We start from the raw sequence: 15,767 nt of genomic DNA, 5'->3' as shown, positions 1-15,767 counted from the left end.
GTAAGGACTTGGTGCAAGTGCAGGTTTTAAAATTTCCTCACGCGGGCCAGGCGTGGTGGCTCATGCCTGTAATCCCAGAACTTTGGGAGGCTGAGGTGGGAGGATCACTTGAGCTCACAAGTTTCAGACCAGCCTGGCCAACATGGTGAAACCCCATCTCTACTAAAAATACAAAAATTAGTAGGGCGTGGTGATATGTGCCTGTAATCTCAGCTACTTGGGGGGCTAAGGCAGGAGAATTGCTTGAACCTGGGAGGTGGAGGTTTCAGTGAGCCGAGATCACGCCATTGCACTCCAGCCTGGGCAACAGAACAAGACTCCATAAAAAAAATAAAAATAAAAACTAAAATTTTCTCATGCGATCCTATGCTTAGCCAATGTTGAAACCCATGAATATAGTTAACAACGCAGTTGACTAAATGTCTCATTTCATGTTATCACACATCCATGAGACAAATGTTAATATAAGCCACAGAACATATATGCTCCTTTGAAAACTTACTGGTCACAATTTAAGTCGGTGGCAGCAGCACAATTCAAAATGAGGAAGACTGCGCTCCAGGAGTTGGAGGCCTGGCACTGACTTCACTATGGCAACTCACTGTGCCACACCAGACAAGCCAGACAAGTCAGTGTGCTGAGTGTTTGCTCCATTTATAAGAATGAGAAAATGATATTTGTTCTGCTTTCCTCATGATTGTGTATTTAAATGAAAGTACAAGTTATAAGCCATACTAAACTACAAGAAAGACACTAAATTTAGTCAGAATTAGTTGATTCCTAGGAGTTATTGCAAACGATAGAGACAGATCCAAAATGCGATTTTCAAAATTTAAACCAAGACCTCCCCTTTATTCAACTAACTAACCAACTAAAAACCACCTGTTTTTTAGTTAGATAGGAAAATGGGAAGGCAGTTCTGCCTCTGTTAATGAAAACTGAGGCTTTTCTTTTTCTGCTTCCTGCCTTCAACTCTCTGCAACAGCTCTTTCCAAGCTCAGTTCTTACCACATCAAGAAAAAAACAAAAGTCAAGTAACTCAATTTCTTTCTTTCTTTTTTTTTTTTTTTTTTTTTGAGACAGAGTCTTGCTCTGTTGCACAGGCTGGAGTGCAATGGCGTGATCTCAGCTGACAGCAACCTCTGCCTCCCAGGTTCAAGCGATTCTCCTGCCTCAGCCTCCTAAGTAGCTGGGATTACAGGCGCCTGCCACCACACCCGACTAATTTTTGTATTTTTAGTAGAGACGGGGTTTCACCATGTTGGCCAGGCTGGTCTTGAACTCCTGACCTCAGGTGATCCACTTGCCTTGGCCTCCCAAAGTGTTGAGACTACAGGCATGAGCCACCGTGCCTGACCAAGTAACTCAATTTCTAGGGAACTAGTCTAATTTTTTTCTAAAAAAAGAAAAATATATATATATATTATATATATACACACACATATATGACGAAACACAAACCTCAGCCACAGTGCTGCGAATGCGATCCACCACCTGTTCAAAGTCCACCAAGCTGAAGAGCGGCTGCTGCTTGAGACGGTGCAGCTCTGCAGCAAAAGTGTCTTCCTGGTTTTTCAAAATGGATCCTGCAAAATAGGAAGGCACCATCAAAGGAGGACAGAGAATACCCAGGACAGTCAGGGTTTTCTAGGGAGGGCTGATCTCGGTGGGGCAGCAACTTCACCTGCTTCTCAGACAAATGTCATGATTCTGCTACAATCTCAGGATAGGAATATTATCGACCACTCAGCTCTGACCAGGCATGCTGGGGGGCCACACAGTGTTAAGGAAGAAGAGCTTTTGAGGGTGCGGTACATTGGACAAGGAGATTTCTACCTTTTCTAGTCAGGTTCACATTTTGATTCTCAAACATCTGGACAGATTCTCCAACAAATAGGATTTTTTCAGCAACCCTCACTGGAATGTAGGATGGCAAAATCTCCACTCGTAGGGAAAACTGCTTCAGAGATGGTGCCAGCATGTTCTCTTCCTCAATCAGGCGCTAGTCAAGGAAAGAGTACACATCAAGATGAAGTACGAAGCAAGAAAAGGAAAACAAGAAAATATCTAGTAACTCTCCCAACCCATGATTTAAAGTAAAGATGCAGGGACTTCAAATCTGGTGTTGCACAGTTCTCGAACCACCCGTTTTGGAGAGACGTATTTCATCTTCAGGCAGCAGAGTGGCATGGTGGAAGTAAGAGTGGCTTTTTAAATACTGCGACTTGGGCCTTCACTCTGCCTTTACTACTGAGTAAACACTTGCACAGTTGACCAGCTTCCTTACTTATATAATGAAAGAGGTGGTCTTTTTTGTTTTCCAGGTCTTCTCTCTCTGTCTGCTCTGCTGGTCCTCCTCAGGGCACTGTCCCAGACTGTCTTTTCCTCTCAGCCTACACTTCTTATACAATCACATCATCTTCTGTGACTGATCAGTGGAACAGATAGTTCTAATTTTTAGGTCACAGACTTCTCTGCAATCATAAAAGCTATGGACCTTCCAGACAAATGTACAGAAATATCACATTTCATGAACCTTCTGAAGCCACCCAAGGGCCCCAGATTAAAAATCTCCAAGCTCCATGCTGATGATTCCATAGGTAGATTTGGAGCAAGCTGGAGTGCTCTCATGAGCCCCAGGTTCAGCCCACTGAACATTTCCCACAAGTTCCTCAAACTCAACATGCCCGCCATTAGACCCATCTTCTTCCCCGCATACCAGCAGTATACACCCCTATCATGACTACTTGCCCAGTTGCTGAAGGCAGAAACCTGGGTATCATCAATGACTCTTCCCTCTTGACTCATTTCCAAGCACTCACTAGGCCTATCGATTCCACCTTCTAAACATCTCTCACACCTCTTTACTCTTTTTTCATATTCAATGTTAGTATCTTTGGTTTAGGGGACTATTATTTTCACCTAAGTCTCCCCAACACTCTCTTAACTGGTCGACTGGCCTCTAATCTTGATTTTTAAAAAAATGATTCCCCATACAGCATCCAGAGTGATTTATCATGAAGTCTGGCTGTGGTACCCACTTGCTTAAAATTCAATAGCCCCCAACTCTGTTCAGGTTCAAGTACAAATTCATTTCTACTGTTTACATGCACCTTTGTGATCTTGCCTCTGCTTAACTCAAGTTTCATCAAGTACCAACTTAAAAGTTTCAAGTACCACCTCTCCCTCACACCATCTCTTATAATATTTTACTTCAGTCTTTACTTGACCATTTCAATTGAATTACTACTGTTTCCCTAAATGAACCATGTCCTTAATGGCCCCTGTACCTTTACACAGATCATTCCTTCTGCCTGGATATCTCTTGATCACTCCTCCCAAACTCTTTGCCATGTAGACATACCTTCCACTGAGAAGCCTTCTCTAGTCACTCCAAGACCCTATCCCATGACCATGTTCCAAGAATACCCATATTTAGTCTTTTCAGAGCACTTAGTACACTGTAATGTAACTTTTCTACATATTCTAAACATTACATTTTCTGTAATGTTTACTTTTCTACATATCTTCCCCTAAGCTACGAGCTCCTTAGGGACAGAGACTACTGCTTTTTATTTGTATCACCTAGAACAATGCCTGGCACATAACAGGCATTCAATGAAATACTGCCACAGGATAAATGAATGAATGGATGGATGGATGGATGAATATGGACACTGTAGAACTTTGAGGAGTCTAATCAAAACACCAAATGGCCAGGTGCAGTGGCTCACGCCTGTCATCCCAGCACTTTGGGAGTCCGAGGCGGGTGGATCACCTGAGGTCAGGCGTTTGAGACCAGCCTGGCCAACATGACAAAACTCCGTCTCTACTAAAAATCTAAAAATAAAAAATATGAAAATTAGCCAGGCGTGGTGGCACACACCTGGTCCCAGGTACTTGGGAGGCTGAGGCAGGAGAATTGCTTGAACCTGGGAGGCAGCGGCTGCAGTGAGCCAAGATTGCGCCATCACACTCCAGCCTGGGCGACAGGTGAGAATCTGTCTCAAAAAAAAAAAAAAAAAGAAAAAAACTCCAAACTGTATTTAAAATCTAAAACGTAGCTAGCTATTCCATTAGAGTAGCTATATCTATATAAGTAAGACTTATAATCTCTTAAATGCATATATTGGGAAAGCGGAAACAAAAAGAATCTCACAAACATATTTTCTATTTTATAGTCTCACACCAGTTAAGATAAAGCCAAATGTTTACATCCAAAGAATTGATGGAAGGTGCTCAGCTATGAGCTAAGAAGGGATCACCAGAAGATCATTTGGCTGCACGCTTTTCTGACTCCTGGTAGGAGGGAGTACCAGGAGTACTGCTTTTTGGGCTCTCACCAAGTCCTGGAGTTCTCTCAGTTGTTTTCCTGTCAGTCCCCCAATGCCCAGATCCTCCTCGTCCTCTTCTGGCTGAGCACTGACATTACCAGAAGATGGACCCTGTTTGATAAAGAATTCTTCATGCTGGTCCAAGAGGAGTCCGTGGAGCATCCAGGCTGACAGTTGTTTATACATGACCCCATGACAAACGGCCAGGATTCTGGGCAGAGCGGAAAGTAAGAGGCTTAGAAGTCATGCTTTAAACTGTTACACGATAAACAGAGGTCTGAGAGTTTGATGAGTCATAAGGGAAATAACCAATTAAGTTAAAAATAATTGTGCTATTTTAATTTAAATGTGGGTGAACTAACTCACTGAATTTCCATATTTGCAGCCTACATAATGAAATCTAAAATGTTCAGTATATGTGCTGATATTATTTTAGGGAAGACATTTTCTTCCCTTCTTTTATGTAATTTTCAAAACTGATGGATCCTAAATATGTACAACTGTTTGATAGCAATAAAAAATAAAAATAATAAAAAATTTTAAAAATGGACTTAATGGAGTCTCTTTTTGGCTACCACAGTATTAAATGTGTTTTATTTTTGTTGGAATCACATAGGGAGAGAGCATCCATGCGTGAGGGCCAGGTATACACGAGAAACTATTATCTAGCAAAATTCAGAAACTAAAACAAAATGCAGAATGGTTTTTGGGGAACAGGCTATTCAGATGGTCTCAACGGATCATCCACCAGATAGCGTATTAATTAAAAGGGGAACATGTACCTCTACAATGGAGCAGTATGTGATGAAAACACCTAAGCCAAGCAATCCAACGGCACAACACCAGTCATGGGGTAAACTTACTTTCTGTGCCTTCTAATATGATGTAATGGGAAATAATACCACCTACATAGTATTCTTGCCAAAAAAGTTTAATCCAGATCTAATCATAGGGAAACAATAAATCCAGATTGTGGAACATTATACAGGACAGCTGGTCAGGACTCTTAAAATGTTGACGTCATCCACAACACCAAGAACAACAAAAGGCAAGGGGGATGGTTCTAAATTAAAATAGACTAAAAAGACATGAGAACAAAATGTAGTATGTGAACACTGATTGGATCCTGGACAGCAAAAAAAAAAAAAAAGAAGAAGAATAGCTATGAAGGAATTCTGGGGGACAACTAGAAAAATTTGGATATAGTATTATTGAATTAATGTTAGCTTTCTTGGGTGTAATATGGAATTGACGTTCTATAAGAAAATCCCTTTTTATTTTCTTTTTCTTTTTTTTTTTGAGACAGGGTCTCACTCTGTTGCCCAGGCTGGAGTGCAGTAGCACGATCATGGCTCACTGCAGTTTCGACCTCCTAGACTCAAGCCATCCTCCCACCTCAGCCTCCTAAGTAGCTGGGCCCACAGGGGCATATACCATGCTTATTTTTTTTTTTTTTTTGTATTTGTAGAGATGGGGTCTCACTATGTTGCCTGAGCTGGTCTCCTAGGCTCAAGCTATCCACCCAACTTGGCCTCTCAAAGTGCTAGGAACACAGGTGTGTGCCACCATGCCCAGCCAAGAATGCCTTTTTTCTAAAGTGATATAAGATGAAATATTTAGGGGTTAAGTGTTGGGATATCTGTGACTACTTTCAAATGATTCTGCAAAAAAAGTTTGTGTATTTCACATATATGTATAGAAGGAGAAAAAGAGAAATCAAATGTGGGAAATGTTAACAAATGGTGAAACTAAAGGATATACTAGCGTTTGTTTGGGTTTGTTTTTTGTTTTGAGACAGGGTCTCGTTCTATCATCCAGGCTGGATTACAGTGGCGAGATCTCAGCTCAACCTCCTGGGCTAAAGCAATCCTTCTGCCTCAGCTTCCCATAGCTGGGACTACGGGCAGGCACCACACCTGGCTAATTTTTTCATTTTTAGTACAGACAGGGTCTCGCTATGTTGCCCAGGCTGGTCTCGAACTCCTGGGCTCAAGTGATCCCTCTGCCTCAGCCTTCCAAAGTGCTGGGATTGTAAGTGTGAGCCACCGCGCCCGGCCTACAAGTGTTTTGTTATACGTTTCTTTCAACTTTTTTGTAGGTTTAACATTTTTTAAAATAAAAGGTTGGGAGAAAAAGAAATTACAAGAGCTTGAGCATGTTATTTGTAGTATGCTAACTGAATGGAATCTCGCTTTAAAAACATCACATGTGAAGCTATTTACATTTATGCATTTCTGAGTATGTGATCTGTAAAGTTTGGTCCCTACAAACACAGAACAAACATGTATATACAATATCATCTACATAAGATTTCATATTCTATACACAAAAGTATAATAGAGAATAATTAAGTCCCTAAGGCATGTTCTGGAAAGTTTCCCGCTGTAATGAGGGTTTACTCATGCAGTGGTAAGAGCGGAGATTAAGAGCTGTGAGTGGCCTGGCCGGGTGCGGTGGCTCACACCTGTAATCCCAACACTTTGGGGAGCCAACATGGGAGGATCGGTTGAGCCCAGGAGTTCAAGACCAGCCTGGGCAACACAGCAAAACCTCATCTGTATAAAAAATTAAAATAAAATAAGAAAAAAGGAAAAAACAAAGAGAGCTGTGAGTGGCCTCAGGAAACCATCTATTACAATTTTTCAATGAATGTCACAATTTTTTTAAAACAAGGAAAATGGAGAAATGGAAAGATCAAACAGGCAGTCTTTGATCACACTCTACACATATTTTTATGCAGTTGTAATCACAAGATAAATACAATTTTGTATCACTTGTCAGTATATATTTATACAAAATATTTTGCATGTGATAGTACCTATATACTTTTAGTGGCTTTATAGTCTATCAAGTGAACATATCATTATTTAAATTTTCTTCTACTGTAATTTTCTAATTTCCTGATATAGTACACAACATTGCAATGAACATGTTTGTGTATATAGTTATTTTCTTCTATTAAATAATTTTGTTAGGATAAAATTCCTAAGAGTGGCATCATGGGATTATAAAGCATAAACATTTTTAAGGACCTTCAATTTGAAAATACCAGCTACTCAAATACACATGTTTAGACATAGCAAGCAACATCTGGCACATGTAATGGAATTCCTGCAAGGATAACAAGATCTAAACATTTAAAAACATTGCCTCAAGGTCATCCAGGCAGCTAAATCCTGGTTTTGACACTCAACACTCTATAGCCCTTTGCAATGCCTGAGCCATAATAAAGGCTACATGGGCTCTTCTGCTCATGGAGCTTTTTCTATCCTGGTCATAACCTTCCCAAGAGGGAAACCTGAAATGACCTGAAAATAAAACATGTGAGAACTCAAATAATTTGACCACCCACCTCCACCACCGACTCCCAGTTAAGCCATGACTTACTTTTCCAGTGCACTTCGAACAGGAGGCAACCCCCCACAGCTGTGTTTGTAGACTGTTTCCAGGATTTGACAACCATGAATCTGGAAAATACGGCCTTGTCAAACTGGATTCCATTCTAACAGTCCATGCAAGACAAATTCTTATTCCATATTCAACCAAGAGGGCACAATCTAGGAGAGATTGGGGATAAACTTTCTTCTAAGATTTACATATAGTGGTTCTCAAAGAGGGACCACTCTCCCATCAGCGGCATCACCTGGGGGCTCATTAGACACGCAAACTCTTGGTTAAAACCCAGCACTCAGTGGTTCCACAAGCCCTCCAGGTGATTCTAATGCACAGTAAAGTATGAGAACCACTGCACTTAAAGCAACCAGAATCATTTAGAGTTGGAACACCAAAGCCAAGGAAAGCTCTTTATTTCAAATTAAGGTCCAATTCAGTCTACTTCTGAAGTATATACTTTTTCAAAAATCCTCTGCCTCTATGTTCTTCAGACTTTTAATTTTACCACTTTGAGGTATAATTTACCATGAAATTCACTCGTTTTAAGCATGCTGATCAACAATTTTTAATAAATTTCAAACACTGGGCAACCATTACCACAATCCAGTTTATAACATTTCCATTGCTCCAAAAAGCCCCTTTGTGCCTGTTTGCAATCAATCTCCATTCTCACCCCCAGCCTAGAATCTTGACCGCCTGATTTGTAAAAACTCTGAAGAGCCTTGGTACACTAGTTTCTCTACCACCATCCTGGCAGGAAGGAAGATTCACCCATCTGCAATCCCCCTCTTTTCCACTCTCCTTCCCATAGCCAGCAGAAGCTGAAGGCCAACCAAGACGTGCAGCTAGGCCTGGCTTCCTTATGCTGTCCTCTTTAGCTCTACTTGCCTAGAAGGTCCCCTTTTATTCTGGGAGATAGTTTAATCTAGTGGTTAAGAGCACACTCTTTGGAGCTAGATAGAGCTGGGATATAAACCCATTTACTACTATCTGTGTGACGCTGGGCACATCCCTTAACCTACTTAGCCCTTTAGTGGATTGTGTGTGATATTGTATTTAAAGCACTTAGCACAGTGTCTAGTACACAACAAGTGACAGTAAAAGCTGGATGTTGTTATTTGATGAGGGCAATTAGTTTTGAAGGGCCAATGAGCACCCACTACTGGCTTTGCTGGCACAGCATGAATGTAGCAGAGCACTTGTTTCTACACTTACACAGTTAAAAACGAAGCAGCAATGTGGCAGATTAATTGGTTTACTAGTTATATTAATGAAAATGAACACGCCTAATAAGCTAAGGCACAAATAAAAATCTTAAAAAAATGAAGACTTGAACTAAAGATGTTTAATCCATTTGTCCACTTGATTCAGTTGTGGACCAATTCAATAGGACAGCAGATTCTTCTAATATGAAATCTCAAAGCATTTATTCCTCAGAATTATTAACTCTGCCCAGAAAGGCAGTCTCCTGACTTCTCAATACACCTGATAAAAACTTGTGATAAGAATAGGCTTATTTAATAAACACCTGGCCTTCACTCACTGATCTCAAAATTCTCAGGAAGCTGCCAGCACACTAACCGTAAACCTATTACCTTCTTCCTAAGAATTAACTTTCTGCTTCACACCCAACAGTTCTAAACTCTTACTGCAGGTTCCTCTCACCTGCAAACATCCACAGCATTTTTTTTTCTTACCCCAACAACATTCTCGGGCACATCTACTAACATTTCCTCTATCTTCTGGACCAGGAGGTGTTTAAAGACAGAGTCATATTTTTGCATTCCTGACACTTAACATGATAACCAGGTAGATATTGAATGAATGAATGAATGAATAAATAAAAACTACTAAAAACTAGGGTCTTCGAAAAAGAATGTACAGCAAGATTAATTAGTAATATTTCCTCAGTGCTTAGCAAAGCAAAAGGAATAAGGAAAGTTCTCACCTTTTGACTTTTAATTTGTTCCACTACAACCATCACAGAGGGAAAAAGAAGCTGAAACTGCAAAGTAGAGAATAATTAGAAGGGTATGTAATCAAATGTAAGGGAAAAAAAATCAACTCAGGAAATGCTTTTGTTTCTGAACAGTTCAACTTAAGATAAAATGGCAATACCAAAGAACAGTCAAGATCCAGTATCCTAAGGCAACTGGATGTGGAGGTTCACTGCAGATAGGAAGAGGACGGCAGAGAGAAGCAGTTTCTTTCTTTCTTTCTTTTTTTTTTTTTTTTTGAGACAGGGTCTCACTCTGTCACCCAGGCTGGAGTATAGTGGTGGGATCCCAGCTCACTGCAACCTCCGCCCCTGGATTCAGGAGATCCTCATGCGTCAGCCTCCCGACTAGCTGGGACTACAGGTGCACGCCACCACAACCGACTAATTTTTGTATGTTTAGTAGAGATGGGGTTTCACCATTTTGGCCAGGCTGGTCTCCAGCTCCTGACCTCAAGTGATCCAACTGCCTCAGCCTCCCAAAGTGCTGGGATTACAGGCATGTATCACCATGCCCAGTAGGGAAGCAGTTTCTATTTCTGAGGCTGGCATACTTGTTAATACTGATGTCAATATAGAGCAGTAATATTAGCATTAATATCAGACATTAAGTTTTAACTATATTTGGAAATCTTTAAACAGTTTTGATCTAGTAAAGCATACAAAATGCACAAAATATAAAATGTTAGGTGCTGAATCCAGAAGAAAAAAGTTCTCAAAAATAGTATCATAAATTAGATTATTCTAACACTATCAACAGATTGCAAGGCATTTGGTTATTTGGTCAGCATACCTGGTCTAGGGAGTAGTTGACATGTGATATGGAGAGATGGGGATCACCCAGGAACTGCAACAAAACACACTGTGATTAGGGCTCCACACAAAATATCTCAAATCTATTTGATCTACAAAAATGAGAAGAGAATCTCATGATGGGCTTAGTGTTAATTTTAGGCTATTGAGAACCGATAATTTAATCAGGTTATTAATCCTGATTTTCAGGCCATAAAGAAACCAAGCCAGGGCTCTTAAAACTCACCAAAGAGTCTGTGCCATGATCTGTAAGCCACTCTGATCACAGGCTGGGCAATCACTGAGAGAACACTGTCCCTTCCAGCCATGCAGGAAATTGCTCACTCTTAACTACCTGACCTTATCAAAGGGCATTTCAGATTCAAGAACATGCCCTAATCCACTATCCCAGAGGTGTTTCCTGTATCTCCTCCTTCTTACCTCTTGTTCCAAATCAAGCAGTGCTTGGCGATAAGGCTGCAAAACAGAATCCAGCCCTGTGCAGAAGGCCCTCAGGTAGATTCCATGTAACCCACCTTGGCCCTGCTGAGATGGATGGTGATCCTGAAATCAAACAAACAGAAGCCAACTTCTCAGCTCAGGCCCTGAAACTTGAGAAAGACATTATCTGGCTTGTTCCTTTTCAGAGTTCTATAAACAAACCAATTAGAGGCCTTGCCTTCACTTGAATATTTCCAGTGATGAGAAATCCATTACTTATTTCACATGAATTACCGATAAATTCACTGAAAGCTGGACACAGCTCCTGCCCTCTAGAGGTGTACACCCACTGAGAACAGGACCCACCTGTTGTTGCACATGGCCCGTGTACTGTTCAATGAACTCAGTGAAGCGAATATAGTCTGTGCCGAGCCGGCAGAGTCGATTCAGGACACTGGTCTCACTGGGGTGGAGGAAAGGGAAGTCCTGCGATACCTGTGGGAAGAGGAACACTGCCTCAACTCTCAGGCGCTTCAAATGCTTCATACTGCACACTTACCGTTTCTTTCTCAAGATGTCCACTTAAAGGTGTTAAGTTCTGGATAACAATGTATTTCCAAACCACTTCAAAGGGGTTCCCTATCCCTGACCCAATTATTTGCTTCTTAAATTAGGTAACACACGCTAAATAATTTAAACAATACCAAATAGTGTACATTAAAAATAAGTCAACCACCCCAGAAGCAGCCGCTATTACCTACTTCTTAAGCAATCTTCTAGGGATGGTCTATAAGGATATGGGGGTTTTGACCTGGTTGCCACTAAGTCTCAGCAATATTGCTCAAACGGGGGTCTGCAGACTCTATGGGTTTCTCAGACATATTCTTAGGATTTACAAATTCTCTATTAAAGTTTTCATTCCAGTAAAAATCTAAAATTAAACATACTATTATCTGTAAATGTACCTTATAACTGGCCATATAAATTTAGTGTCCATATTTGCATTTGTATTTTTAATTTAAATGAAACCCAAATGATAGCCTAATATGCTATATATATAAAGGTTTCACAGCAGTTCAGGTAGAAAAAAGTAGTAGGAAAATATATTCCTTCAACCAACTTTTTAAAAACACTGTGGTAAAATGCATATAACAAAATCTACCATTTTAGTTATTTTAAGTATATAGTTCAGTGGTATGAAGAACATTCACACTGTTGTACAACCATCACCACCATCCATCTCCAGAACTTTTCTGTTTGCCCCAAATGAAACTCCATATCCAGCCCCTGCCAAACACCACTCTGCTGCCTGAGACTCTGACTACTCTAGTTACCTCATACAAGTGGAATCATTCAGGCCGGGAGCAGTTGCTCACGCCTGTAATCCCAGCATTTTGGGAGGCCGAGGCGGGTGGATCACCTGAGGTCAGGAGTTCAAGATGATGAAACCCCACCTCTACTAAAAATACGAAAATTAGCCAGGCATAGTGGTGGGCGCCTGTAATGCCAGCTACTTGGGAGGCTGAGGCACGAGAATTGCTTAAACCCAGGAGGCAGAGATTGCAGTGAGCCGAGATTGCACCACTGCACTCCAGCCTGGGCAACAAAGCGAGACTCTGTCTCAAAAAAAGTGGAATCATTATTTCTCCTTTTGAGACTGGCTTATTTCAGTTCATCCATGTTGTAGCATGTGCCAGAATTTCCTTCCTTTTTAAGGCTGAACAATATTCCCTTGTATGTATATACCGCATCTCAGTTACCTATTCGTCCCTGCACTGACACTTGCTTCCACTTTTCAGCTATTGTGAATAATGCTCGGTGAACATGGGTGTACAAGTATCTGTTGGGTCCCTGCTTTTACTTGTTTTGGGATATACCCTGAAGTGGAACTGCTAGATTATATGGGAATTTTATATATATATATATTTTTTTTTTTAGAGACAGTTTCATTCTGTCACGCAGACTGGAATACAGTGGTGGGTTCATAGTTCACTGTAACCTCAAACCCCTAGGTTCAACCAATTCTCCCGCCTCAGCCTCCAGAATAGCTACGACTGCAGGCATGTGTCACCATGCCCGGCTAATTAAAAAACTTTTTTTTGTAGAGATGTAGTCTTGCTCTGCTGTGCAGGCTAGCCTCAAACTCCTGGCATTAACTGATCCTCTAGCCTCACCCTCCCAAAGTGCTGAGATCACAAGTGTGAGCCACTGTGCCTGGCCTTTATTTAATTTTTTGAAGAACTGCCATACCATGTTCCACAATGGCTGTAACATTTTACATTTCCATTACTATATCCCAGGTACTATGCTAATACTTTCAGACAAAAGAGTGAACAAAATCAGATGCAATTACTGCTCCAAAGGAACTTAGCATATTATAAATGGATGGATATATAATATGGATTATACGTGGATGCCATTTTTACATGACAGTAAATGTGGTAACAAATAAGCAAAGAAAAATTTTTCTGTTACCGAGTCCATAGAAAATTGATTAGGAATCCAATTAATGTAGATTTTAATGACACAATGCTAATCACTTCTTCAAGTTAGTAACTTAAGAGGTTGCACAACACGGTGCTTAAGAACCTGGTCTCTGGAGCCTGACTGCCTGGGTTTGAATCCGAGTTGCCTTTACTTGCTTGAAAGCTTAGGCAAGTTACTATACCTGTCGGTACCTCAGTTTTCATACCTATAAACTGAAGAAAATAACTGTGAGGATTAAATGGCCGGGCGTGGTGGCTCAAGCCTGTAATCCCAGCACTTTGGGAGGCCGAGGCGGGCGGATCACGAAGTGAGGAGATCGAGACCATCCTGGCTAACACGGTGAAACCCCGTCTCTACTAAAAATACAAAAAAAAGAAATTAGCCAGGCGTGGTGGCGGTCTCCTGTAGTCCCAGCTACTCCGGAGGCTGAGGCGGGAAAATGGCGTGAACCTGGGAAGCGGAGCTTGCAGTGAGCCGAGATCGCGCCACTGGGGGCGACAGAGCAAGACTCCGTCTCAAAAAAAAAAAAAAAAAAAAAAAAGAAAATAACTGTGAGGATTAAATAAGTTAATACATGTGTAAAGCACATGTCCCAAGCACACAGCCAGTGCTCAACACACATAAGCAATTTTATATTATTAACAAGACAGCTCTACCAGTTATCAAGTGATACTACTATTAAAATTGGCATTTGAGTGTTTCTTTTCGGCAGAGTTTTCGAAAAGTTCAATATCTAATTATTCTGAAACAGCACACAACATCTTGAAGTTACTGATACCATTCTATACAACATAGTTATATGAACAGGCTGAGAAATCCTGTATTAAAATAATGGTCATTTGAATTTATTGATTTAGTCATTTTGTTTACTTTTAATTTATAAAAATATTTGATTTTATAGTTGTTTAAGAGCATTATGCTTGAGTTTATAACTAGCTTACGTATATACATATTCAATATAATAAAATAATTTTCATCAACACTTGGCACTCATGACAACTTTTCCCTTCATTCAAGTGTAAAAGACACTGCTCTGCAGAAAGTATGTAATTCTTGCTGTCTTTGTCTTCTTTTCTTCCATCAATACCTAAACACCTGCTATGTGGCAGAAACTGTGCTAGGTGCTCCAGGTAGACGAATGAAGAAGACCACTGTGGTCTTCGCTCCCAGGGGCAATCTATGTGGGAGAAAGTCTAAAAACAGGTAACAACGATACATTATGAATTGTGACAAATCCTATTAGAGAAATAAACAAGTTGATGGAGAATAATGGCATCGGGAGGATGCTTAATTTAAAGATGTGCTCAGAGAAAGTTTTTCTGATAAAGTGACTTTAAAGCTGAGACCTTAAGGATGAAAAGGTAGAAAATACCTGATCGAGAATTTTTCATAAGAAACAAAGGAAGGGAAAAGATGAATTACTTGTTGCTGTCTCCCCCACCCCCTCCCTAGCTATCTTTCCTGTACTGTGTTATCTCTTTTTATTTTGAACCATCAGGCACCCACATACTTCCTGAATACTGTCCTTCTATATGCCTGACATTGTACTAAGCTCTATGGAGAAAAGTGAAATATTGAATTAGTCTTCAAAGACCTACAGGTGAAAGATAATTGAAACTCCACCACACAAATCTTCACCTATTTTTTTCAAAAATTCACCTAAACTCTCAAACTCCAAATACACATTCATAAATAATAACGAAATGAATCTGTTTGATAGGTTTTATAGACTAAGAATGTACCTTTTCTGCTCTTCCACAGTCTATTTGCCAATTCTTCTAAGAATAGGCGTGTCTTGGTGATCAGACGGACCTAGATTTCAATCTTGCCACTACCAGGACTGGCCAGCATAAAGTTCTCTGAGCTTCAGTTTGCTCATTTGGTAACCGGTAGAAACAATACCTAAATGACTAAATTATTGAGAAATTAGATAACATTACTGGAAGCAGAAGCAGGTAAGAGTACTTCAAATACTGAAGCCAGACAGACCTGGGTTCAAAACTAAGCTCTGTTAATTACTAGCTATGTGACCCCGATAGTTATTTAACATTCTAAACCTAGGTTAATCTGTAAAATGGATACAGATGGCTGTGAGGATTAAATAAGATAATGCATACGGAACATCATACATTCCTGGTTACACAAAGGCCCCCTACTAAGTGCTTTACCTAGTGCAGAAATTTCCTGGTAAAGGAGTAATGAGGGAAACACCGCAGGCTCTCGATTTCATTTTTTCATTCAACAAACTTTACCGAGCGCTTACCAAGTGTTTGGGAGCTGTGTATTTGGCCCAGTCCTTGAAAACTCAAACAATGCACGTGTGA

General features: G+C 40.5%; 2 protein-coding genes across 27 annotated transcripts in view; one reads left to right on the top strand and one right to left on the bottom strand.

The window, feature by feature from the left end:
* The window catches only part of TP53BP1 (tumor protein p53 binding protein 1), a 131,831-nt gene extending 126,947 nt beyond the window's left edge, over positions 1-4,884 (top strand). Inside the window, exon 28 of the mRNA XM_065547850.1 lies at positions 4,182-4,884. Within this exon, the coding sequence (XP_065403922.1) occupies positions 4,182-4,201 (20 nt within the window). The 3' untranslated portion in view covers positions 4,202-4,884. The remainder of the gene's footprint in view (positions 1-4,181) is intronic.
* Positions 1-15,767, bottom strand: part of TUBGCP4 (tubulin gamma complex component 4) — a 33,880-nt gene that overhangs the window by 17,466 nt on the left and 647 nt on the right. For 14 of the 26 annotated variants that reach the window (XM_005559340.5, XM_005559342.5, XM_005559339.5 and 11 more), the window contains exons 2-9: positions 11,323-11,451; positions 10,957-11,079; positions 10,517-10,570; positions 9,676-9,732; positions 7,722-7,801; positions 4,344-4,545; positions 1,837-2,002; positions 1,462-1,586 (exon numbers count right to left, since the gene is read on the bottom strand). In XM_005559340.5, coding sequence (XP_005559397.1) covers positions 1,462-1,586; positions 1,837-2,002; positions 4,344-4,545; positions 7,722-7,801; positions 9,676-9,732; positions 10,517-10,570; positions 10,957-11,079; positions 11,323-11,451 — 936 coding nt within the window. Of the gene's footprint in view, positions 1-1,461; positions 1,587-1,836; positions 2,003-4,343; positions 4,546-7,721; positions 7,802-9,675; positions 9,733-10,516; positions 10,571-10,956; positions 11,080-11,322; positions 11,452-15,185; positions 15,354-15,767 lie in introns of all 26 variants that reach the window. The other 12 variants (XM_073995675.1, XM_073995685.1, XM_073995678.1 and 9 more) reach the window with 2 other exon arrangements.

The sequence above is a fragment of the Macaca fascicularis genome, chromosome 7 (genome assembly GCF_037993035.2).
Source record: "Macaca fascicularis isolate 582-1 chromosome 7, T2T-MFA8v1.1".
NCBI lineage: Eukaryota > Metazoa > Chordata > Mammalia > Primates > Cercopithecidae > Macaca > Macaca fascicularis.
This window is presented reverse-complemented; position numbering and strand designations above follow the sequence as displayed.